This window comes from Rhipicephalus microplus, chromosome 9 (assembly GCF_043290135.1).
Source record: "Rhipicephalus microplus isolate Deutch F79 chromosome 9, USDA_Rmic, whole genome shotgun sequence".
Classification (NCBI taxonomy): domain Eukaryota; kingdom Metazoa; phylum Arthropoda; class Arachnida; order Ixodida; family Ixodidae; genus Rhipicephalus; species Rhipicephalus microplus.
The window spans coordinates 72743141-72768046 of record NC_134708.1 but is presented as its reverse complement, the minus strand read 5'-3'; the positions used below and the strand labels follow the sequence as shown (position 1 = coordinate 72768046).

Below are 24906 nucleotides of genomic sequence, written 5' to 3'. Positions count from 1 at the left end.
AGTGTAGGTAAGTGAAGTACGTTGTCACTTGCTTGTCGTCATCCCCAAGCTCTGGCGTTAAGCAATCACTGCATCACTTGCCATCTAAAAGCCCAGTGGTAAAACAACAGGGATCAAAGCTTTGGTTAACAGTTGATGTGTGTGTGTGTTTTTATTGGCTGGGCGCCCCGTATAAAAGGACACAACATGACAGAAGAAACAGCAATTCCAAGAAAAAATACACTCTAGAAGAAAGGCATGCTTCTCCTTTCCCTAGAATCGATATTTACATCCCACGTGGCAGTCCTCTACGCAAATCACTTAGTACACAATCGAAAGCTAGTAACATAGCGGCGGTGACCGTCTGACGGTGGTGATTAAGGAAGGCATTTTATCTATTTTCGCTTGTTCCTGGCGTGGAACTTCTTGGCAGTGTCATTTGCATGGTCCCTTAGAAGTTGGCAGGGCTGGAACTCAGGTCCGAACGTTTGCGTGAACTTGTCCATCCACTGGCAGAGCCTGTCCGCGCCGTACGTGTCGATGAAGTGGAATGGACCACCCAGGAACGGCGGGAAGCCGAGACCGAACACGGCGCCAATGTCTCCCTCAACCTGCGTCGCAGACAGGAGTACAAATTACCGTAATTACTCGAATCTAACGCGCACCTTTTTTCCGGTTAAGCGAGTTAATAAATCGAATGCGCGTTAGAATCGAGTACGAACAAAAAATTACGGTCAATCTATTGCCATCGCAAATCCAAAATGGCCGCCCCCTACGTGCGTCGGCATGGTGCGTCGGCTATTTCTGCCTATGTGTTTACCATGTGCGGCACTTCGTACGTGTGCTGAGGAGTTCGTCATCTAGTAGTGCATTAGCATCGACGACTCCAAAAACTCAAGTGCACCACGATGCCGCTTTTAAAAGAAAAGTCATCGCGTGTGCAGAAACAGACGGAAGTCGGGCCGCATCGCGGTCGTTCCCGAAACGTGCGTGCGGGAGCGGCGGAAACAAAAGCAGAAGATTGTCGACAGCAAAGCTTCACGCAAAGGCTTCAGTGAGCCACAGCAGGGTCGGTTTCCGCAAATTAAAGAGCTGCTCCGCGAGTATGTGCTTGAGGAGCGAGCGGCACAGTGGCCCGTGACGACAGAACTGCTCCAAGTGCGGGCTATGCAATTAGTCTTAGAAAAAAGTCTAATGCGGAGCCAGTTTAAAGCGAGCAGGTGCTGGCTAATTAACTATATGAAGAGGAAAGGCTCTTCCCTTCGAAGGGAAACATGCATATGCGAAAACTTTTGCGGAGAAGTACGATGAAAAGCTTTACAGTTTTCAGAGGTTCGTCCTAAACTTGCGGCGCAACAACGGCTACCTGCTTGGGCAAATCTGGAATCCCGATCAGACGCCTCTTTACTTCGACATGCCTGGCACCACAGCTGTCGAGAAGAAGGGGGCAAAGCAAGTTCGCGTGCTGACATCGGTCCACGGTAAAACTACAGTGACGGCAATGCTCTGTTACACGTCAGATGGGCACAAGCTTCGCCCGTACCTCATATTTAGATGGAAGACAATCCCGAAAGGAATCGTTTTTTCGAGTGGTGTGATCGAGCGGGCCTGCGAAAAAAAAATGGGTGCGCGTTGCAATCGATGTCTTACGTTTATTTTTTTTTTTTCGCGGTGGAAATCGGGTGCGCGTTACAATCGAGGGCGCGGTAGAATCGAGTAAATACGGTAGCTTCAGGAATGAGTTACACTCAAACCTTGTAAAAAAAGTTGCATGTTACATGAAAATAAGTATTTTATATCCGAAAATTCTTTGTAGAGGTGTATCCCTAACACGCAAGACCATTTCTTCATTTACAACGTTACAACTAATATTTCTTAACATCCCGGGTCCATTACATCGAGGTTTGAGTGTATATAGATTAGTTGTGCCATCAGTCAAGGCTGGCAATCGCACCTGCTACCTTCTACCGTAAGACTACTGTAGAAATATCGAAGGCTTTACCTAACGAAAGCCAAGGTGCCTACAGCATAAGCTGGAAGCTCAAGCACATTACATGTTGCACACCAGATCTTTGCATGGCGAAGCCCTCCAGAATTATATTTGAAAAACATTCCTAAAGTATCTATTCCAACATGCAGTGGAATTGGCACGTTAAATACACAATAAAACTACAGTGAAGACTCGGTACTGGACGAAGAACTAAAAAGTTCCCTTTTCCGTATGATTTGTATCATTTTTCATTTTATTGTTGTACTGAAGTATAATATAGTTTTGTAACATACTTTGTACATGAAAAGGAGCTAGATGCATGGACTTGCTCATTGTTTTTGGTAATTGAAATTTGCACATCTTGCAGCAGACAAATTAGTTCTGTAGTCAGCATAACAAATATGTGGACGTGCTGACCTCATCCACGAGAGTTGCACTCAATTTTTCGCTGAAAGTTCTCAATGATCATCACAATCGGACGTGCCAAGTGCATTTGGAACATGCGACTTTGTTGTCTTTTTCTGTGTCATTTAACCATAGTGATCACCAAACTAATCTAGCACCATGCTGTACCGGAATGTATTTTAGACTCGCCGGTTTAAGGCAGGTGTGCACATTGTTTGAAATCTCGACCAAATGGTGGAGTAACTGCACCACGACTTTACGCTTTTACCACGGCCGATGAAGAAACCTATAACTCACTGGGTTGGCTAGAACACCCTCCTGTAGGCAGAGAACGGCTTCGTTGATAAATCGACTTGCCAGCCGAAACTGGAGCTCTTCTACCGTGTTACTGCAACGAAAGGGTAGAACAATTCGTGAAGCGATTGTAGCTCAAGGAGCTTGCAAAACGGAAAAACAATGTGTGCACGTGGGTTCTTACTCAAGCTTCTTTGGCAGGGCGTACTTCTTGAGCATGCTTTCCGCCTCCGCGTTGATGGGTCGGTCCTTGACGCCAGGCTTGTAGATGTAGCAGCCCTTGCCAGACTTGCGCCCTGCAAGATGTCAGAAACCGGTTGGTACCCTACAATCTAAATGACAGTGCGAAAAATCCTTAGTTCACTTTTTCAGATTTTCACAGAGGTCTCAGGAAATCACATGGATCCCTTTTTCACATGAAGCACCATAAATCACATTGCACTGGTACCAGCGTTAGTGTTGGCGGAATCGGCTGTGAATAACGTTTCCCATGAAATTTGATGAGAGAGAAGCAACTGTTCCACTGCCATGATTATAATGGTAGTATGCATGCATTTGTCTACATAATTTTTTTTTTGCATTTCATTTAGAAGCTTCAAATGTCCTAGTGATGTAAATATGCTTGGAAATTCGTAATCACTAAGTTTTCTAAACACAGACTTGTACACAAACATAGCCGATGCAAATGGGCCTATTTATAATGCAATATTTTGTGAAAAATTACTAATACTCATGTCCCGAAGCCACTTGAAGCCATAAAAATGAAGTGTGGGCAAATTCGTGTCAAGCTGCTTAGCATTCTCAAGCTGGAAGAGCATAAGTCAGTGTTTGCAGAAAACTACGTTTTAGTATGCCTGCCTTCAGCACAGCTTTCAACAAATGTTCATTTTCTATGGCTCTTTGAAAATGCCCCATTTGCATTTACTACACTTGGTTACAAACTAAGAAAAAATGGCAGCTCTGCCCGCAGAACCAAGAAACACCTGCCCCTTCACCCTTAAAAAGGCAGTTGTGCAAGCCAATTTCCACTCAAACCGTAAGTACTTTTTTCTCGGCTGATGTAAATTTTATGCATATATTATCAGTTAATTGTTATGCAAGAATATCAGATGAAATTTACTAGGATGTTTCGAGTGTTCTAGTCTGGAAATAGCGACAGAAACATGGGTCTGCATGGTAAAAACACTCGAAGTGCTCGACTTCACAAGAATGAGCAAGCTCTGTTAAATGGAGCATTCGTTTCAAGTTCTCTGCGAGATGAACAGCGATGACTATAGGCAAAGCTGACATACCGTATTTACTCACATAATAGGCGCACTTTTTTTCAGAAAATCCGGCTCGAAGTTAGGGGTGCGCCAATTACGCGGGGTAAAATTTTCGAAAATTTTTTCAACTCGGCTCTCGCGCTTTAAATCTGCACACTTGTCAAGTAAAAGGCGACTTTATCGTTTACCAATTAATTCAGCATAAAACAAACATACCTACGTACCTTTTAATGAACAAGCGAGAGCCGTCAACTGCACACACACACGTAAAATTTACACAAAAGTCGTAGCTGTTCCTCCTTTTCCCTATTCGGAGTCAGAGTCGGAGATCACACATTCATCCTCGCCGAGCGGGGATTTGTTTTCGGTGTCCGAATCATCTGCACCCCACAACATGTCATCCTCACTCGCATCCAGTGCGTTCGGGATACCCGTCTTCTTGAAGCTTTTCCTGACGACTTCGTCGGAGATCGCCTCCCCGGTTGCCGTGCTCCAGCGCGTACTGCACTGCCTTCAGTTTAAACCCAGCCGTGTAGCTCGCGTACTTCGCCATGGTGGAACCAAAGTTCAATACACGACCACAACATACGCACACCGCTTGCAAAATGGCGTTTCTTTGTTTTTCTCTGATGGTGGTGATGGCGATCGAGCCCCCGGCGTTGTACACGTGACCTCCAAAAAGCGCGGCGATTTGGGGGGTATCAGTAATTGATGGAACAGCCGTTTTTTTTTTTTTTCGCTCATGGACGCCTTTTTTTTTTTCAAGTTTTATTTCGACAAACACGTTGGTTAGGTCGTTGCACTTTGAATTTTTTTTATTTGCTCGTCGATTTGTCTTCTTTTTTTCTTAAGGGTACGGGGACCGCGTTCCAACTGTACCGCTGGGTGGTTGAATCGTTTCTGATCACGACCAAGTTAGGGGTGCGCCTATTATGCGCGGAATTAAAAAAAAAATCGAATTTTCCGCGAGCAAACTAGGAGTGCGCCGATTATGCGAGTGCGCCGATTATGCGAGTAAATACGGTAGTTTTCTTATGTTGTAACCGAATGTATACTTGCCCGCAAGCAGTTTACACCCTCGATCCGTTCGTCTTTTTTTTGTTCCCAGACGGATGAAAAATCACCGTGCACTCTACCAAAGAATGACTCACCCAGAAATCCTGCCGCGACCATGTCCTTGAGAATTTGCGGGTTGCCGCCCTGGAAACGGCTGCCAAACTCCTTGCCCAGAAACTCGGCAATGTGCTCGGCCACATCGATGCCCACTTCGTCGACTAAGGTGGCCGCACCCACGGGGAAGCCAAACTTCTTGGTCACAGAGTCCAGCTCCTTGACCGTGACTCCCTCCTGCGCAAGTCCCATGCAAAAAAGAATGAAAAACCATCAGTGTCCAAACGAAGACGTCCTGGGAGACTACCAACACGTTTACACCACATCAATGTCATCTTTGTCATCATGGCAGCAGTGGCAAAGCTGTGTAGTCTTCATGTAATTACGTCGCACAGAACTATAAATTACAATACACTGAGTTTATATCCAACATTCATCGTATTCATACCACAAGCTGATACCAAAAAGAAAATGAAAACTCAATCGAACCTCGGAGAAATACAAAGTGCTCTGCTCGAATGGGTGCTCAAAAGATCTCGTGTCAGTCCTGCACAATCCGTGAACAGTTGATGTGTTACAGTAGAACCTCGTAAGAATGCATCAAAATGCAACAAACTAATAGATATAACGAAGTAATCATAGTTTCGCTTGAAATTACCATAGATGCCCGCCTATCGTTTTATCAAAGCTAAAATTTTGTTGCAATGAATATAACGAACTATTTTTTTCCCACAACAAGCGTTTAATGATAATTTCGGTACTGTATATGTCAATTCAATATCTCACAGCGCGCGGCGGTTTGCGTCGTACACGGATGTGGCAATGTAAAAAACTCGCGCCTAGTGCTCCGCAGGAGCTGCCTGTCAACACGCACAAGGTACGCGTCTCCCCTTTCCTCGGAAACAAGTCTACCCACCCACGAGGCAATTCACACCCAGCTTCCCCTTTCCAGTAGAACTCGTTGACCCGCCCGGGCTTCTGCTCTTCTTCCCGTTCGCTGCGCGCAGAGACGTAGACTGTGGCTTTGTTGCTTGTTGTTCGCTGCGTGTGTACAAAGAATAACACCTCCTCTATCAGTTCCTGCCGTTACACAGGAGATGGACTACAACAGTGGTGACAATCAAACAAAAGTCCGCTGTGTTAAAAGTTGTCGAGTTTGGCATCAAGAAAAAAAAAATGTAGCCGAAGATGTCAGCAATGCTTTAAGCATGTTGTCGGCGATTTTTAGCGATAAAGATGCTGTCGCTGCTGGCATCAAATGTGACAGAAAGAAGCTGCGAGCCCCTGCCTTTGAAGCAGTAGATAAAGTGGTCTTCTAGTGGGTTTCGGAAGTGAGAGCAAGCGGCACTTCATTGAGGGGGGCACTTTTGCAGCAGAAAGCAAGGAACTTTGTATCCATCGTGGGGCACAACGATTTTGTAGCAAGTGACGCCTCCCTGCCGCGCTTTAAGGTGTGCCACAACATTGTTGGGCAGTGCTGTTAGCGGGGAAGCGCAGTCTGTCAATAGCAAGGCAGTTCAATTCATTAGACATTTTTGCTACCAGAATATCTCGGGCTGCTGAGGAAACAAACGCAGTTGAACTGGGACATATCCAACTCCAAAAGCGTACTGCAATATAATTTTATATGTAGGTTAGCTTAAGGTAAGAAAATATGCCTATCTGAAGCTTACTTCTGCTCTGCACACCTTGAACAGTCTGTTGAAGTTATCCAAGGTGATAAAATTTATAGCCTTATTGCTCTGTCACGTCAAGGGCACAAAAGATTTGCTCACTTTTCATGCATGCGTTCTTGTGGAATACTTGTGTTATAAATAGGGAGGCCCTTCACATTCTTGAATGCACATGACAATCCTGTTTACCCGTAGCAAAATACTTGAGGTATTGTGCTTCACTGCATAGCAATTAGTTCATCCTATTAGTTCTTTTCATTGCATTGCGAAGCCATGTGACCGTGAATATAGAATGCATATTCCTTCCACATGAGCAATCTCTATTTTTAAAAAACTACTCTGCTCGCTACTCCTTCATTGCTTGCGCTTTTTTGGTACAGTACTCGGTAAAAACGGAGCAACTTTCTCGGCATCAACATTTCCTGCAACACAAACGACCTCATACAAACTAAAAGAGGTCCATCTTCGGAAGTCTAGTGCAGTGCAGCGTTGAGCTTGCTGAATATGGTGGTGAGTGCTAGTTGGATATTGGCATAGCAGAGTACTATAATTTTGCACGAGATTTACAAAGGGATGTAACAAGTGCTTTGCTTTGTAAAGCGAGTTCAATAATCCCTGCACTTGTCTGCATTCTGTTCCCGATACTGTCGCGGATCTTGTACCAGTAAATGCGGCAAATAGTTAGCGCAGTGTCCTCACCTGCAGAAGCCTGATGGCTTCGGCCAACATTGCCGCCAAGATGCGCGTGGTGTAAAAGCCAGGCGCATCCTTCACCGTGATGACCACTTTGCCCTGTTTTAGCCCCACGGCGACGGCAGTGGCAGCAGTGTCTTGCGACGTCTTCTCGTGAGTGATGACTTCCAGCAGCTGCATCTTGTCAACGGGCGAGAAGTAGTGCATGCCCACCACCTACACGTTATCCAGAGTGAACTGGTGAGCAGAACAGTGCAGCAAGATGGGAGCAACAAGATTGATCGCACGTAATGTACCCCTTCATATAATTTGCACCACCAACTACAACCTCTGAGGAAAGAGAAATTCCCATATACCTTCCACACATTGAAAACTCGCAATAATTTAGCACCTAGACAGAAATTAGCCCACAAACATTTGCAATAACTTCATTTTGGCTCGGTTTCAGCCACCAGTGTCGCTCACCAGTGCTCAACTTCCCGTTAGTCTTAGCGGGAGCTGTGACTGCCACCTTCCGTGCATTGCCGGGAAGCCATCTTGAACACCCAAATTGGTACATAGCCCACACTCCAACTTGAGATCCAAACTTTCTGCATTTCTTGTGGAGGCTCTAAGTGAGTAAATGCAGTAAGCAGATTAGTTTGACATCCTGACCGCACAAGAAAGGACGAGGACAGAAGGAGGTACAACGGCACAAGCAGTGCGTCGTCGTACCTTCCTTTGTCCACGTCATTTTTGTGCAGTCAAGATGTCGAACAGTAAGCAAAAACTAGGCCAAACTCAAGCTCTCCTGCAGAAAGCAGACTCTTCACTAAACGTAAATCTCTCACACGAAACTGCTGCATAAATGGAGCAAGTGCCTCTATTATGCTCAGTTTCGTACTTTGATTCTGCACAACTTTGATTCTGCTCTCAGTACACTGAACTCCTGTTAAACGGAACACATTTTCCTGGTGGTCCCTTCAATTTCCACTTTACAGGAGTCTTGTTGATACGCCTTTCTTTTCACTAGTCCACCCAACAAAAGGTGGGACACAAGAAGTAATGGTACACAGGCAGACAATGCCATCAAGGCTCAAGCAGAACTTCTTGCCTTTTCGGGCCTCTTGCTAGCCTGTGCAATCTTGGAGATGGGCAGTGCGGAGGTGTTGGACGCAAAGACGCAGTGCGCTGGAATGACTTGCTCCACCTCCTTCAGCACGGCATGCTTGACGCTGAGATCTTCGAACACAGCTTCGATGACAATGTCTGTCGACTTGAAGTGGTCGTACTTGAGCGTGGGCTCGAGCGCCGACATGTACAGATCCCGCTCGTAGCTAAAAAGCGCAGGGAAAAAGGAGAATGGCTTAATATCTAGGCGACAGACTAAACGTACACAAGTATACTATTCTCAGCAAGAATTCTGAAAATGTGCATGATTGATTTGATTGATTGATATGTGGGGTTTAACGTCCCAAAACCACCATAAGATTATGAGAGACGCCGTAGTGGAGGACTCCGGAAATTTTTACCACCTGGGGTTCTTTAACGTGCACCCAAATCTGAGCACACGGGCCTACAACATTTCTGCCTCCATTGGAAATGCAGCAGCCGCAGCCGGGATTCAAACCCGCGACCTGTGGGTCAGCAGCCGAGTACCTTAGCCACTAGACCACCACGGCGGGGCTCTGCAAATGTGCAGCACTCCCTATTTTTTGTGGAAATAGCACTCTACTAAATGAACTATGCTAACGCTGCTGATGGTTTACACAAAACGTGTAAAATGTCCAGTCACTTCAACTCGGTACCTTAAATGAAGACTTGAGCACCATGCATCGCAGCGAAGGTTACGGCTCATTGTGGAAGATAGTAAGACATGCAGACGCAGCAAAAAAGAAACCGACAATGCCAAAGTTTGTGTTGCCCTTGTCTCGTTTCATGCGCCTGTATCTGCGCACCTTACCTCCTGTACAACGAATTGCCAACTAGCTCAATTGTCACCCATTCTTATATGTCGTCAGTATTATGAAATAAGTAGAACTAGAGCTCGCTGTTAGAAGGGTGTAAATCACTCTCCCACTGAGCGCAGGTGATATTTCCTTGAAGCTTCTGTAGATTTGATGTTATGCAGGGGAAATCTCTAGCAGATGACAAAAATACATGCTTCCACTGGTTCTCGGTGTTGACTGGTGGGCAAAATCAAGTTTTGCGACGCAGTGCATAGTTGGCTAGGCTTTGACAGCAACAACATGAACTTAATGTTGGTGAGGTCTTTCCTCTTTATCTAGGTCACAGAGTCAAGATCCGGCCACACGCCAAAGGCTTACGCGGAAAAGCGCTTCTTCTTGACGCCTTCGTCCAGGCCCTTGCGAACTTGCTGCTCGCCTCGGGTCAGCCCCTTCTCGGCGGTGTCCTTGAGCACCACGCTCCAGCCTTTGTCCACCGAGACTTGCGCGATTCCGGCACCCATGAGGCCAGCTCCAAGGATGCCCACCCTCCTGCACAATGAGGCAACGCAGAGTCAAGCATCTTCAAGAGACATCTTTTTGTCGACCACAATCAAGCACGGATATATCAAATCTTGAAGATCACAAAACCTTATAAGTAATGTGATTCATTAAATATTTTATGTATCAAAGTATATTCAAGGAGATTTGACAACTCTTTGATACAGACAATACTTTGTTATATGTAGGTTCGATATATAAGAGTTTACTGTATCTTCAGGGGGCAAACAACTGTGAATGAAAGACTACCCAAACGGAGAACATAGGAAATTGTAAACAATACTTGCGATTTTGGCTCGTAAACTTTCCTACATGAAGGAATAAGGAAAAGTAGAAAAAAGGTCACATTCACCTTGCCTCAAACACATGAAGGCACCAATTCATTTCTGTGTCAGCTTTGCACAGTCACAGTTAATGCAGCAATTAAAAGAATGATTATTCAATGTCTAACCATCATGGAAAACCAGTCCCAGTCTGTTAAGAGATCTAATACAGCACTAGTACACTTGTATTTTTATGGTATGCTAATTCGTGTATGGAGAAACACCACACAAAAGCTGAAAAGATCAGAACAGTGTTAAATTCATAGACAAGACTTTGGAGAGTCCTAAACAACTTATACAGCACAGAAAGAAGAGGGCTGACACATGAAAATTAAGTGTGGATGTACACCACGCTCACAAGCACACATCTTTTGACAAACAGAAGCTTTGAAGCTGGGTTAGCTCAAAGAGTGGTGGAGCAGCAACAGTGCACTCACTTCACTTCGTTCTGTGGCTGTCCAAAGCGGTTTTTCTTGCAGGTCACCTGGCCGAAGTACAGCCCCATAAGCCCTTTGCTCTGCGGAGTGACACAGAGTTCGCCAAAGCCCGAATGCTCAGCTTCGTAGCCAAACTTGGGGCCCTTCACGACGCCAGTCTTGACAACCTGTGCAACAGAAGATGCAATTCCATCTACAGTTGGATACCACTTTAGTAGGCGGCAACGTTTCCATCTCAAATGGGGATACTAAAAAGCCTGCATCTACGTGCACGCACTCGAGACTGGTTTTGTGTGCCAGACGGCCGCCGATTTTGCCCACACTAGCTCGCACGACAATGTAGCCGAAAACAAGATCAGGAATATTTCCTAATTCGCAAAGCTGGCGTGCTTCATTCGTCCTGATCGAGCTTCTCCTCCATTCTGAACTACCGAATATAGCACACAACTATAGTCACAGCAAACTCGGTTAACAAGTTTGAGGCCATCACGAAGGCCGTAACTGCCAAGCACCGACTACTCAATTCAGGACTGTACAGTACGCCAGTCTGCAGCAACCCTCCACAAAAGCCGGCAAAGAAAGTGTCAGCAGCTGCTGCGGGCCAACCTGTGGAGCTCACCATGACCCAGCAGCCTCACAACTCCAGAACTGCAAGTATCATGCACTCACTCCTTATGTTCAAGTTTGACGATAGCAGGCCCTTCAAATTAACATTCGGACAGCTTAAGGCTAACAGGCTTTCATCTCAGTAATGCTACTTAACAGACATAAGTTCAGTTCCAATATTTTGTCACTGCTTGTATCACTATTCCTGTCTCTCTTTTTCAATGAAGAAGACTACCTATGTTCTTTCTTCAAGCCAACAAAACAGAACTGGTGTAGGGGCCTAATAAGGCACTGCATGAAAAGAGCGCATGCAATTTAGTGCACACAACTGTTAAAAAAAAAGAGGTGAAGGGGGGCAGCAACACCGAGGGGGCCAGCAACACCAAGTGGACAACAGAACAGTTTGGGAGAGGTGAAAGGCGGATGGTATGCTGGCGTCTGTTCCCTATAGAAAGATTACATAGCAGACATGTAGGTTGCCAAGCACAGGTTAGTCAGCTTGGCAAGTGCCATTGAGTCGTAACAGACAGCTTTGCTCGTTTCCTGTAAAGAATGGCACAATATGGTAGGTGTCATGCAGCAAAACATCACACTCATCTTAGGCGCTGCCACAAAATTCTAACATAAACAGCCGGGACCTAAAGGCATGAAGAGGACTTACCCCCGAATGCAGAGATGTTACTTGGCTCGCGACTTCGACTTGACTTGAGCAAGTCGGCGTGAAGCAAGCAGCGGACTTCAAAACACCCAAGTCAGCCTTCGCGTTTCATAGCTGCTCAGGCTGTCTTGCTTGGTCAAGTCAAGAACGAGCTTCAAAGCAGAAACACGCTGCTCGCCTGCTAACGAGGGTAATAATGAAGTTGTTCGCGTAGGGCATGTGTTACAGCAAAAAAAGACCATACGTTTTAAAATAACTACAAAAACGAAGGGCCACAAGCATATTTTTGCCATTTTACGGCTAACGAGCGGCACGTGGTGCCTGCCGCCACAGCGATGCGCAATGTTGCTTCTGTAAAGCTTCCATTGCCCGCTGGTTTTAGTGGCCATCCAAACGCAGCGCGTTTCTCCACGGTTGCTTGTTTGGAGGCGAAACAAGCATCGCGTTGGGTTCTTTTGTTGTTTTTTTTTTTTTCCAATCGAATGCTATGGCGTGTATTTGTGCTGACCTGGCTCACAAGGTAACGCGATTTTCATGGTATTTGCCTTTCTGTTCGCCTGTGGACATGCTTGTAGTGAGCTGAACGCAGTTATATATGAAAAAAAAAAAAAAACAAGTTCTGAGAACAAATGTGATTCGTATCCTTTTGTTGAGCTTGGTAAACAAGAGAAAAAGTGGGGGTCAGGGCATTGCCCTCAGCAGAATTTTGTCTCGCGGGGTGCAGCAATGTCTCGTTGCATGATGGAGAAGGGGATCAAAAAACCCCTGATAGGGGCACCTCTTCTTTATGTGTGGGGAATTTTACGTAGCGTTGTGCTGCAAACGATGCCTTTCTGAGCGAGAGACAGCGCCCTAGACGGGACGAAAGGATAGACGAGGCACACAGACACAGCGCCGAGTCAATTTTGTACCGAAAGAGACGGAAAATGTCGTCGTGTTTTAGAAAAAAAAAACAGAAATAGCCTTCGCAGTTACGAAACACTTCAGCGTCGTCACTACCGAAGCAATTAATACGCACGTGTATGTAGTCTACACAACCTGTAACACCAGGGAACTCAGCCACTTCATAAAAGTCCCACATAACTATAGAAAGTGCTGCCGGCTGCGGAAAGCGCACCAGCATTGCGTACAGGTGCTTTGCGACGAGTAGCGTAACTTTTCCTACTGCACAGCAAACTGTCGACTACGGAATGCAGACGAGATTTCCGGTGACTGTTTGGAATGTGCCAGCGCCGTAAAACCCGAGAGCCATCAGTAGCTGTAAAATAAATGTTTATCCAATAAAAAAAATAAAAGTTTATCCAATCCAATCAGTAGCTGTAACACTGGAGGCACAGAGTGTCTTCGGTTGTCCCCACTTTCACGGAGTGGCAACATACCCAGCAGCTGCCGCATGGCTTCTTCGTGAATCTGTATCGAGCATGGAATTCTTCCTCGTCGTACAACTCCATCGGATTTACTCGGTCACGTAAAGCTGGTCCAGGAATCTTTGGCAGGCAGTGCGCCTCAGAAAATGCTACGCTTATGGTGAGGTAAGCAAACTCAAAAGCGGCTACCCTCCGCGCGACGTCCATTCGAGAGGTGGCCATGTTGGAATAACGTGTGAAGTCGCTTTCAAGCTAGCCCCGCAGCTGACTTGAAACTTGTCCTGACTTCGACCGAGCCAAGTCGCCTTCAAGTCGTCCGCAAGTTTGAGAACGATTTATGGTGACCGGCAAGACTGTCTTGAGTCAAGAATGAGTCAAGTAACATCTCTGCATTGGGGGTTAAAGATGTTAACACACACGACTTTAAGAAAACTAAACCAGAGTTGAGATTCAAAGCGTGAAGTGTGCAAAGAAATGTTTTAAACGTATTAATGAGGTTTTACCGTATACGCACAAGCCATGTAAGCATGAAAATTTGTGTGGTCTTGAATGTCCGCACTACAGCTGTACAAGTTGCAGGGTAGAAAATAATAAGACGAAAAGTACCTCAAGAATTTTTAGGGGCGCTGGGTACAGTCCCTGTGTCATCTTCATCACTTGATTCTTTGCCTTGTCAAACACCATGTTCCGTACCAGTTCATACTGGAGGGCTTTGTTCATTAAACCTGTTAAATTAGCATCACAAACAAGAGGTAGTGTCAGATGTGACAGAACTCTTACAAAAAAACATTAAAAGTGCAACATAGCATCAATAAACTTACGTTCCGTCAAGGGACGTGTTCGGTTTGGCTTCAGTGACCCATCAGCGAGGCCTCGGGCCGCTTGAATCGCAACTTCTTCGAGGTATTCGATCATTCGTTCCTCTATCGGTTTTATTCCAGGACCTGAAAAAGATGTGATAAAATTTTTATGTTTAGAAACTTGTGTGCCACTGAAAAATTGATGGCCAGGAAAGCATTTGATGTCTCCAGTTAGTGAAAAAATCGAGTGATGTCTGGCATGCGGTTCCAAGAATCACTTGGGCAACCTCTTGAATTTGGTAAGATTTATTTTCACCAGCTCGTAAAAAGCTAGTATTTTCGCTAAATGGCATAATTTTAAAAGCTAGAAGCCAAGTCTCACATCTGAAATCAGTTATCTTTATTTATTACTTTTGACAACAGATCTCACTGGTATTTATGTGCTTATGGCCTCGGGACTCATCATCATTAACTCAATAGGACTTTGCAATAATACAAAAGAGCACCAAGCAGCAGCCCAATTGCATAAATGAAGTTATATTGAATCTATCGTATTGATGAAGGGGCCATTCAGAATCGACCACCAGTCGAACAGTATGAAAATGTCATTACCCAAGGGCTCCACTGTTTGATCGACGAGCCCAATCTTCTTGGCCCGATCTGCGCGTACGTTTCGGCCAGTAAGCATCATATCCAATGCCGTTGGAAGCTGGACCTATGAAAGCAGTCGAGCATGAAGTAATCTCAAAATGGTTGCAACAAAAGACGCCAGGGAATCTTAACGGTGCGCCAACAACAACTTTGCACAGAATAAAGTCCTGTGTAACTTCACCCCTTTTAACAGCGACATCTGGTGGACTTACAAGTTTTGGGAGACGCTGAGTGCCACCAGCGCCGGGCAAAATTCCGAGCATGACCTCGGGAAGACCGAGGACCGTTTTGCGGTCCTTGACTGCTATCCGGTACTGGCAGGCCATCGCAACCTGAAATGTTTTGTGTAAGTCGAGAGAGAACTATTTAAGACACGCTAGAAAAAACAATGCAGTCATACTGCACAAATGCTGCGCATCTATAAAAAAACTACATAAAATGCCTCTATAAGATTTCACATACAGAATCCATCAGCAGCCTCACAGCAAAAGCCGACACAAACATGGCAGACGCACACGTAACTACATATTTACAGTCTTTCAGTCCCAACTCAAAAATAGACATTCCACTGAAAGAAGTTGTGAACTTGTCTATAATACTAGTCTTGTTTGTTTTTTTTATAGAAACAGGTATTTTAAAATATTTTGGGATGGGGGGGATATGTATGTATAAATCTGTGCCGTCATAGCTTCAATGCATCTGGGCCTTGGGCTACAGCCACAAGTTCAAACCAATTGCAACAAACTTTTTCTTTACTCTACAACCTACAGCCAGTTTTTCTTACTAACCTACAATCAAGATATATTGCTCCTATGAAGAGCTGCAATGGGCTTCACTACGAAGAAATGTCCAATCTAGCAGGAACACTCTCATGCTTAGTGCAACCAGATATAGTAGCAGCTAAAATCAAGTTCTGGGCTTTTACATGCTACAACAAGTATCAGATCATGACATATGCTGTAAGGAGGGAGAAGTTTATATTAGATCTCACTATCTGGGGGTTCTTAAAAATACACCCAAATCTACACACATGGCTGTTCTGGCTTTTTGCCGAAAGAAAAATGCGGCCACCATGACTGAGAACTCAACCCGGGCCTTAGTGCTTAGCAGCAAAGCACTTTAGCCGCTAAGCCATCACAGCAGGTACACTCATGAACAATATGAAAGGGAACACCAAGTTTGTATTTCAGTAAAGATCATTTGTGATATGCAGATAAAAGTCAGACATTTTTATTTGTAAAATGTACCTTTCGACTGGACACTTAGGGTTACGGTCATATAGTTTAGAAAGAGTTCAAAACCGCTCAGTTCGCTTCATTCTTTCCGACTACCGCCACACAGCAAGCATTACTAACATGAAGGCCACACTTAACATTCCCTCTCTTGCCTCTCGCAGAAAGCTTTCTCGACTATGCCTCTTTCATAAGATATATTATCACAATCATCTGCTTCGATCCCGTTTCATCGCATCCCCTTTCTATACTTCTGCTCGTGTTGACCACCATCATAAAGTTTGCATTCCATTTCAGCATACCACAACATACAGTAACTCATTTCTTCCGAAGACGTGCTCTGATTGGAATCACCTGCCTGCCTCAATGGTGACTATCACAGACACTCATCTTTTTCTTGGAGCACTTACAAACCTTACCTAGAACCTACACCCCTACACCTTACCTGCTTATTTTTTTTTCCTTTATGCTGGTGATATGAAAGTGCATGTGCTAAAGTCAACTCTGAATTTTTCCACTGCGATCTACTTTTGAGTTCTTGCCTATGTTCACTTTATATTTTTATTGTTTATTCATATTGCTTCTTAGCAGTGTGGTTTCCAGTTGTTTTCACCTTATACTTGGTATTGTTGTTAGCAGTGCGTTTTTCAGTTTTTGATCACATTCACCTTATACTTATTATTGTACCGTAACATGCGTGCCTTGGCTCATGCCTTTTTTCTGCTGGTTTATTTCCTTGAGTTCCCCGTTTTTTAAGTGCCTTATAATCCACTATTGGTGTAGCCCCTCCCCTCTGTAACGCTTCTTGTAAGCCCTGAAGGTAATAAATAAATAAATCAGCGCTTGGAAACTGCATTTAGCCACAATGGCCAATTTAAGGCCAGAGCTCCTGCATCAGCAACAATCAGTCATGAAGCACGAATGGGAACCTGGCGTACTGAATTGCAAGGTGTACATTTCCATTGGGACATTTATTGTACGAACACTTGAGCGCTTCGCAACCAAGTTTAGGCAGAATAGCCTTTTGAAGGCAACCTCAGTGTTCCCTTTTATGCTGTTCATTACTGGGCTATCACAGACAAGATCCAACTGATTCACCTCCAGGCCGCCTCCAAGGCATGAACCCATGATAGCTGCCACGATGGGCTTGGGGCTGTCCTCTAGCCTCTGGACCAATTCCTGGGCCTCACGAGAGAGACGAGCACCTTCTGCTGCAGTCTTGCATTTGTCCAGCATCCTGTTGGGCAGGATTAGCACTACTTACTTAGCTGTCCACCTTGCTTATGAACGAATGCATGCTTACTTAAAGGAGCAGTAAAGTGAGACAATAAATTAGCTTAGGTGGATAGGTTACTCACTTAGAACCTTAGTTCCATTAATTTCATCACCATAAGTTTATTGACAAATGAGAAAGTCACCATCAAATGTTTCACATTTAAGTTTATTGCCGAAATCTTCGATGGTGATGTTATGAATGTGAAAGTGTTTTCGTATTTTGGTCACACTGACTCAACGAAACTATGTACTAACTTTTTACCAATTTGGAACTACGTAAGCCCTAGTAAATGCTGCCAAAATCTATAACATCACAGCGACTGCTGATCAAACTTTGATGTCTCAACGACTGCTGCAGGAACTTTGACATCATGACATCACAGTAACTGCTGCAGGAACTGCCACCTGCACTTTTTATTTTGTGCATGTTCTCGCTTACCAAGCATCTTTTACCGGAAAAGTAGAAGTCTTTGGTATTGTAAAAGGAGTAATTTACTAATACGAGAAAAATTGTTTTTCTCTTTAGCCTCCCATCAAAGTATTTGCGTCCTGTCGTATCTTGCATTAGCTTCTGTTATGCAAAAACCTTTTCTGACATACTGAAACTCCAGGCGCGCACGACTCTAGCGAGCGACACACACAACAGGTAAGCTTGTGCTTTTTAGCACCTGCAATGAAACCTCCTCTATTTCTGGCCTCTCGAGCACAAATTGACAGTTATAACGAGAAGAGTGCTGAGAAACAGCTGTGCATGCAATGGGATGAGCTGCACTGACAAGCAAGATTTAATAAAAAAAATACTGCAATTTAAAATTTGGTTCACACCTGGATGGAAGAAGCGAAAGAAATGAGAAGAAAGCAATGCAGCACTGGTATAGCAAATGGGATCCTATTAAAAAATAATGATAAAACTCACCAGTTCATTTTACATCTATTTTCTCGGCTTTATACATAGTCTTTCGCTATACAGCCATGCATGTCAAAGCTGGGGTGATCTTTGCAGGCAGGACTGAATAAAGTGTTTGCTATACATTGCGAGAACGTCTCACCACTGCACATATGTACTAGTGTGAACTTGTAAGGGTTCAAATGTAAATAGCTTTGCCGTTGATGACGTTTTGCGATGCAGTGTTTTGAAACAATGCAAAACTCACCGCTACAATCAACTACATCTGATCATTCGCCATAGCATAACTTGTTTCACTAGATGCACTCATGATAACCAAAAGTATTTTTTGTTATTTCAAACCCATGCGCTGTGTAGGGAAAGGCAGTCGCACTGTCCCTTTAGGCGCTAACGTTTCAGTGATGTTATTTACAGTGTGAAACTTATTCGTAGACGCGTAAACAATGGACCTAGGAAAACGGCCGTTCTCACTAACAATCGCATTTTTTAGGTTTAAAAACATACATACTAAAAGGTGGTGTGCACAAAGTTAACAACCGGTCACTGCGACGCCGAGTGACTCAATCAAGGCGTGATTACACGTATGCGTTGCACATGGCACTAAACAGAGCTGTCCAAGCCAACGTTACACTTGTTAAGAAAATTTTAGGTCGAGTTAAACAGCTACAGTGAATGCTTTTAGCGCGCTGCCTGCCGAGCAAGCGCTCTCGTCACGAAAGGGCGTCTGCTATGCAGGAGCAAAAACAAGTGGTGCCACGTTTGAAAAGAGAGTGCAAAGGAGGAGAGTGTCGCTACTTTGTGAAGTTTTAGGGGCTTCACTGTGCCACTCCTCGTGGCACCCTCATGTAGTATTGCTCGGCCACTGCAACAGGTGGCACCACACGTACTTGACGGAGACCTTGTCGTCGGCACACAAGTAATGTTTGTATTTTCGGAACAGAAAAAATGGCTGACAGTCACTTAGCAATGTGATGCAGCTTAGCATAAAAATCTTGCTGCAATAATGCACATGACCAGCTGCCATTTCATGCAAGCTAAATGTGGTGCAGTTCACATGTGTTCTAGAACATATGCAAATTGGGCTTGAAAATATGCATGACTTGCTATCTTGAATAAATTGTTAACCTTATACACACAAGGGGAATTGGGTGCTAGATAAGTTTCACTCGAGATGCCACTTTTGAAAATCTGCGAACAAGTTAGTTATTGTCACAAACGACTCCAATTTTCGGAGCATCCGCGGGCCCCACCTACCAAGGAAGGGCGCTTTTGTGTTGGGGGACGACATCCGGCGACTAACGACCCAACGTGGCGCCGGCTCGTCTTCCCTGCACCGGTACCGGAAGGGGCACCGGCGATCTAAACAAGGAATATTACTCCCAGATGAGACGGGAGCACGTGTACGCCCCTGAGGCGGTTTGAACTGCATCGGAAGAGCAGTTGACGTACAGCCAGCAACAAGTGCGGTCGTCGGTGTCGCGAGTCTCGCGTAGGCGGCGAGCACGGAGTGACCCGCGCAACGTATTGAGACGGCTGCAATTCCGGGCACCCTCGTCGTCTACCAAGCCGGCGAGACCTTCAGCGGCACCCGTCAACTCCCCTACGTGCACCAAGGGCTGGTTTGGTCCGTATGGAACTTTTTATTGTGACTTTTTTGTTAAACCGTAAACTTGTTTTAACCAGCCTTTTTTTTTAAATATTTGTAGTGTGCGCTGCGTCGCACGTTTAAATTCTAAAGCGCCACCATGATAATTCTGTAATTAATTTCTAGTGTCTCTCTCCTTTGATTTCCATCTTGTTGTTATTTTATTAATGTTCCGCATATTTGTCTTTAGTCTGTATCTTTTGTAGTGTTTTTTTAGCATATTTTGTTATATAGCTGTTCTTTCCTTTGCGTATCAGTGTTACTCCTCTCTGTTATTTTTCTTAACTCCTGCCTTTGCCAGTGTTCCAATTAAATGCTTGTTTATGTGTAATCAAACTCTGTGTCTGCTCTATGAGTGCGTCGGTCAGGCCCACACATCACCACACGTGCAACCCCGCACGGGTCGACCAACCCGCAAATAAATTTGAAATGTGCCACTTCGAGGCCTTTCAGGCGTCGCAGGCCGAAGCGTAAAGTGGAAGCCTGCGAGTCTGCCGCACGTCGATGTTAGATCGGCGGGGCCTCACCCGAAGTGTGTGACATTATCTGGCGTCCGCGCGACAGGACTGGCCGACCACGTGGTGATGTCTGGGAGACTGACGTAACTCTGAGCGTTCAGTGTGTAGCCGGTCTGTTATTGCTTTGTTGGTTGACAACTGTGTATAGCAATGGACGACACGGAGTTTGAGAAGCTAATTGAACAGGGCAAAGCCTTTGGCTTTGTAGGCAAGGAGTTATATAATTTCGTCGAAAAAGAACGAAATAGACTTAAAGAGGAGCGCGATGCCGAACGCATTAGGTACAGGCAACATCTGGAATTTTTGATGGAACAGGAACGAGAAAATTCAAGGCTTAGAATTCAAAAGGAAAAAGAGCGCTTGGGACTGTGTGCGGCGCAGTCGGGTCTTAGCTTAGCCGCTAGAACGCCCAGTAGCGTGACCGACCATGTCCCGAACAAGCAGTCTTACCAGGATCATGTTCAGCTACTGCGCGAGAAAATGGAAGGTAGACGGCGCATGTTTGAGGCCTGGGATGCAAGGCACGAAAAGGGCAAAGATCCCGTAGGTGCCAAACCGCTGAGAGCCGGGCAGAAATTGTGTACTGTTGAGGCGGACATCAGGTTCGCGAGTGAACCTACTGAGTTAGCTGCTGAAAGTCCTGTTGTGGCCACAAAGGCCACTGAAGGCCGCAGTGATGGCGACGAGGCGCTGTGCCTGGAGAGTCTTGGTATTACAGAAATGCCATCTGTAATGGACTTGGCACAGCCACCCTGTATGTGCGTCGCCATAGCAGCTAACTGTGATGTTCGCAGTACTTCCGGTCCGGCAGGTGAGGACCCCTGTACAGACAGCGGGACAGAGTCGTGTGCTGACGCACACTGCGAGCTGGGCAATGTTGGGGCAAGCAGTTCTCCCAGGTGCGAGCGGCGCAGCCCTGAGGAAGGCGCTTGCATTGTTCAGCCGTCGGTCAAGTTTCCCGCAAGTCAGGGTGTCCACAAATTAACGGAAAATCCCGACTGTATAGACTTTACAGCCGATGAGACAGGCGAGACAAGTTCCGCTCTGCAAATGTTGCAAGCGGACTTCTCGAAAGTGAGCACTGGGCAACGTGCAAAAAGAAAAAGACTCCGCACAAGCCGAAGGAAAACGAAGGCTGCAAAGCAACCGGGAAAATCGCGGATTGCCAAACGGCAATCAACGCAACGAAAGCATCGTTTGCGTTTTGTGGCATTCACCAGTCGAGTGGGTCACTATGCTTCAAACCGTCCGACAGATAGAGGGGTGAGGCAGGCATTTGTTCGTGGAGCTCGGAAAAGCCGACCTCCTTCGCTCCACTGCCCTGCTCGAGGCGCGGGGTGCATGGCGAAGCAGCGCCTTTCGGCCGAGCGACACGACGTGGCTCGGGGACCCGTTTTCGTAGAACGAGGCGTCGATATAGGCATGCCTCCGGGGTGCAGACTAACGGGAAACAGGCGTCCGTGTAGCGGCCATACGCTCTTTTGTCTGCCCGGGTTGTTTCGAACGGCTCCCCCAAGAGTGCGACCACCTCGAGCACGGATAAAGGTTACGTACATAGGAACTCAAAGGTGACCTCAAAGGCAAATGACTTGTTGGTTGAAACAATGTTCATTTATGTTTTTCGATTTTGGAGCATTCCATGAATGGGGGACTAATAGCTTAGTTAATCTTTTTGTTTGCTTTTGTCGTCTGTGTGTTTATAGACGATGTTCTGTTGCTTCAACCTATTACCCGTTCAGTCAGGGAAGCCTTGTTTTAGGGATATTGTTATTTCATTAGTTGGGTTTTTTTTTTACGGTACTGCTTGGTCGTACAATTCAAGTTAATCACGGTACGCATGAGTGCACAAACATGGCGCTATGTTATTCAAGACTTTTCTTTCTATTATTATTTTGAAAGGAAGCGCTTTAGTGTGGAGCATGTCCAAGAACTGTGCACAAATGATCATGGCGATTTATTACTCATTCATCTTTTCTGAAAGCTGCGTGTCAATAAGTGACTTTTCAATGCCGCTTAAAGCGTGTAGTTTTTTTTTATATGTGGCATCAAGGAATGCTTACCTGTCTTACTCCTGAAATGTGCAGTATTTTTGTCATTGTCTTTTCATGTGTGGTGACATGACGTTGTGCGCGAGTTCTGACTTTCATCGTATAGTGACCGTGAAAGTGTGGTGTGTCGGGTGTTCTCTGCGGTGTCGTCCACGTCAGCGAAATGGTGCGCGAAAAAAAACAAACGCGTTGGTGGACGACCGGAACACTGAAAGCTTCCGAACATTGTGCGTTTGCGATTTTCCTGAATATTACGCAGTAATATTCTTAAGAGGGGGGCTATGTCACAAACGACTCCAATTTTCGGAGCATCCGCGGGCCCCACCTACCAAGGAAGGGCGCTTTTGTGTTGGGGGACGACATCCGGCGACTAACGACCCAACGTGGCACCGGCTCGTCTTCCCTGCACCGGTACCGGAAGGGGCACCGGCGATCTAAACAAAGAATATTACTCCCAGATGAGACGGGAGCACGTGTACGCCCCTGAGGCGGTTTGAACTGCATCGGAAGAGCAGTTGACGTACAGCCAGCAACAAGTGCGGTCGTCGGTGTCGCGAGTCTCGCGTAGGCGGCGAGCACGGAGTGACCCGCGCAACGTATTGAGACGGCTGCAATTCCGGGCACCCTCGTCGTCTACCAAGCCGGCGAGACCTTCAGCGGCACCCGTCAACTCCCCTACGTGCACCAAGGGCTGGTTTGGTCCGTATGGAACTTTTTATTGTGACTTTTTTGTTAAACCGTAAACTTGTTTTAACCAGCCTTTTTTTTTAAATATTTGTAGTGTGCGCTGCGTCGCACGTTTAAATTCTAAAGCGCCACCATGATAATTCTGTAATTAATTTCTAGTGTCTCTCTCCTTTGATTTCCATCTTGTTGTTATTTTATTAATGTTCCGCATATTTGTCTTTAGTCTGTATCTTTTGTAGTGTTTTTTTTAGCATATTTTGTTATATAGCTGTTCTTTCCTTTGCGTATCAGTGTTACTCCTCTCTGTTATTTTTCTTAACTCCTGCCTTTGCCAGTGTTCCAATTAAATGCTTGTTTATGTGTAATCAAACTCTGTGTCTGCTCTATGAGTGCGTCGGTCAGGCCCACACATCACCACACGTGCAACCCCGCACGGGTCGACCAACCCGCAAATAAATTTGAAATGTGCCACTTCGAGGCCTTTCAGGCGTCGCAGGCCGAAGCGTAAAGTGGAAGCCTGCGAGTCTGCCGCACGTCGATGTTAGATCGGCGGGGCCTCACCCGAAGTGTGTGACAGTTATTTACCGCAGCATCTACAACACTTTTAGATATATTGGCTTGTAAAATGCAATTTAACATAACTTTGACAGGTATACTGAATTTGAAGGCCTTTTGCCCAGCACCTTTGGCAAATGCATCCTATTCGTTTGCACTGCTCTACAGAATCTCCATCGTTCATCACATACAAATCTAACTGACGTTCCTATATAGATCATCCCCGACACTTCACTACAGTTATCAAAAATTTTAAGCTTTTATTAAAGAAGACGTCGGCCTTACAAGATATCAGCGCCGGCGATGAAGCAGCCAGGCTTGGAGGAGATAAGTACACCACTAGATACCGAACCGTTGTTCGTGAAGTCGTCTAGGATGAACTTCACATCTTCCATGACTTCAGCGTTCAGCGAATTCACCTGCGCGAGTAAACAAAGTGGTGTCACCAACGCACCGAACATCAACAGCTGATAAAAATCGACAAACCCTCGAGTTGGGCGAGTCGAATCGAATAACGGCGACGCCTTCCTTGACATCGTACTTTAGGTGCTTCAATTCTGGAAGAAAAAGAATTCAGGAAAGTTCGGGCGTTATTTTTTGAAGAAAGGCGGGGCTGCAGTGCACAGGTAGGCAGGAAACTGAAGATTCAACTTACGACGCATGCTTGAAAGCGAAAAGGTCCGCACTGAGCTTCCTCCTGAAATAGGAAACGTTTGGTTTCAGTGAAACATATGCGCGGAGTCTTTGCACATCCGGGCGATCTCTGGCATGCGCCCGTCCCAAGGTAATGAATAGATACAAGGAACAACTTGAAAGTAATGTGACATTCAGCCAAGTAATGTGCAATCGTTACCGCTAGCTTGGTTGCGCGCAGCTACTCGTGTTTCATAGTACTAATGATATCGGCGATGATACAGCGATGCGATCTGGAAGCACGGGCGACAATCCCAAGACCGTTCACGCCGGCAAGCCATGAAGATAGGGGTTATTTGGAGTGACCCCGATAATATCAAACAACGGTGCACCGAATTCCACTTCTGAATGCTACGGAAAAGCGAATCGACGCGTTGTCAGGTTTCATAAGTCACTTACGAATCGAGGAAACCAGATGAGGATAATTCCGTAAAAGTCCCAACGCCCTACAAGCCATACTTATGTTTCTGTACTTCGCCTCCTCGTTGACTGCTAAACGATTGCCAGCCGGCTGGGTGATGGTAAAACCAGATGCGTTGCTTATTTACATGACGCGTTGCCTTTACTTAAAAAGTCTCTGTAACTGTTTTATTGTGTTAACGTTTAATA

The 24906-nt window shown here is 45.5% G+C and overlaps 2 protein-coding genes across 3 annotated transcripts in view; one reads left to right on the top strand and one right to left on the bottom strand.

Moving 5' to 3' along the window:
• Positions 1–5179, top strand: part of LOC119164775 (putative ATP-dependent RNA helicase DHX34) — a 38575-nt gene extending 33396 nt beyond the window's left edge. For both annotated transcript variants that reach the window (XM_075873828.1, XM_075873827.1), the window contains one exon: positions 5042–5179. In XM_075873828.1, coding sequence (XP_075729943.1) covers positions 5042–5049 — 8 coding nt within the window. In that variant the 3' untranslated portion in view covers positions 5050–5179. The remainder of the gene's footprint in view (positions 1–5041) is intronic.
• Mtpalpha (monolysocardiolipin acyltransferase Mtpalpha) lies at positions 121–24849 on the bottom strand. Its single transcript, XM_075873829.1, has 17 exons — positions 24697–24849; positions 24260–24301; positions 24091–24161; positions 23890–24023; positions 17068–17206; positions 14950–15069; positions 14699–14801; positions 14108–14230; positions 13893–14011; positions 10656–10822; positions 9716–9886; positions 8503–8725; positions 7416–7625; positions 5085–5280; positions 2853–2964; positions 2672–2762; positions 121–590 (listed from the first exon to the last, which is right to left on the bottom strand). Exons 1-17 carry the CDS (start codon positions 24752–24754, stop codon positions 375–377), a joined length of 2295 nt encoding a protein of 764 aa, XP_075729944.1. The 5' UTR covers positions 24755–24849; the 3' UTR covers positions 121–374.
• Between the last annotated feature and the right edge of the window lie 57 nt (positions 24850–24906).

Excerpts from the sequence above, each read along its gene's own strand:
- Mtpalpha (XM_075873829.1), bottom strand. The coding sequence starts at position 24,754 with ATGGCTTGTAGGGCGTTGGGACTTTTACGGAATTATCCTCATCTGGTT. Across the intron at positions 14,231-14,698 it reads TCAAACAGTGGAGCCCTTGG|GTCCTGGAATAAAACCGATA; the intron begins GTAATGACATTT and ends CATCTTTTTCAG. Across the intron at positions 8,726-9,715 it reads AAGAAGAAGCGCTTTTCCGC|CTACGAGCGGGATCTGTACA; the intron begins GTAAGCCTTTGG and ends TGCGCTTTTTAG.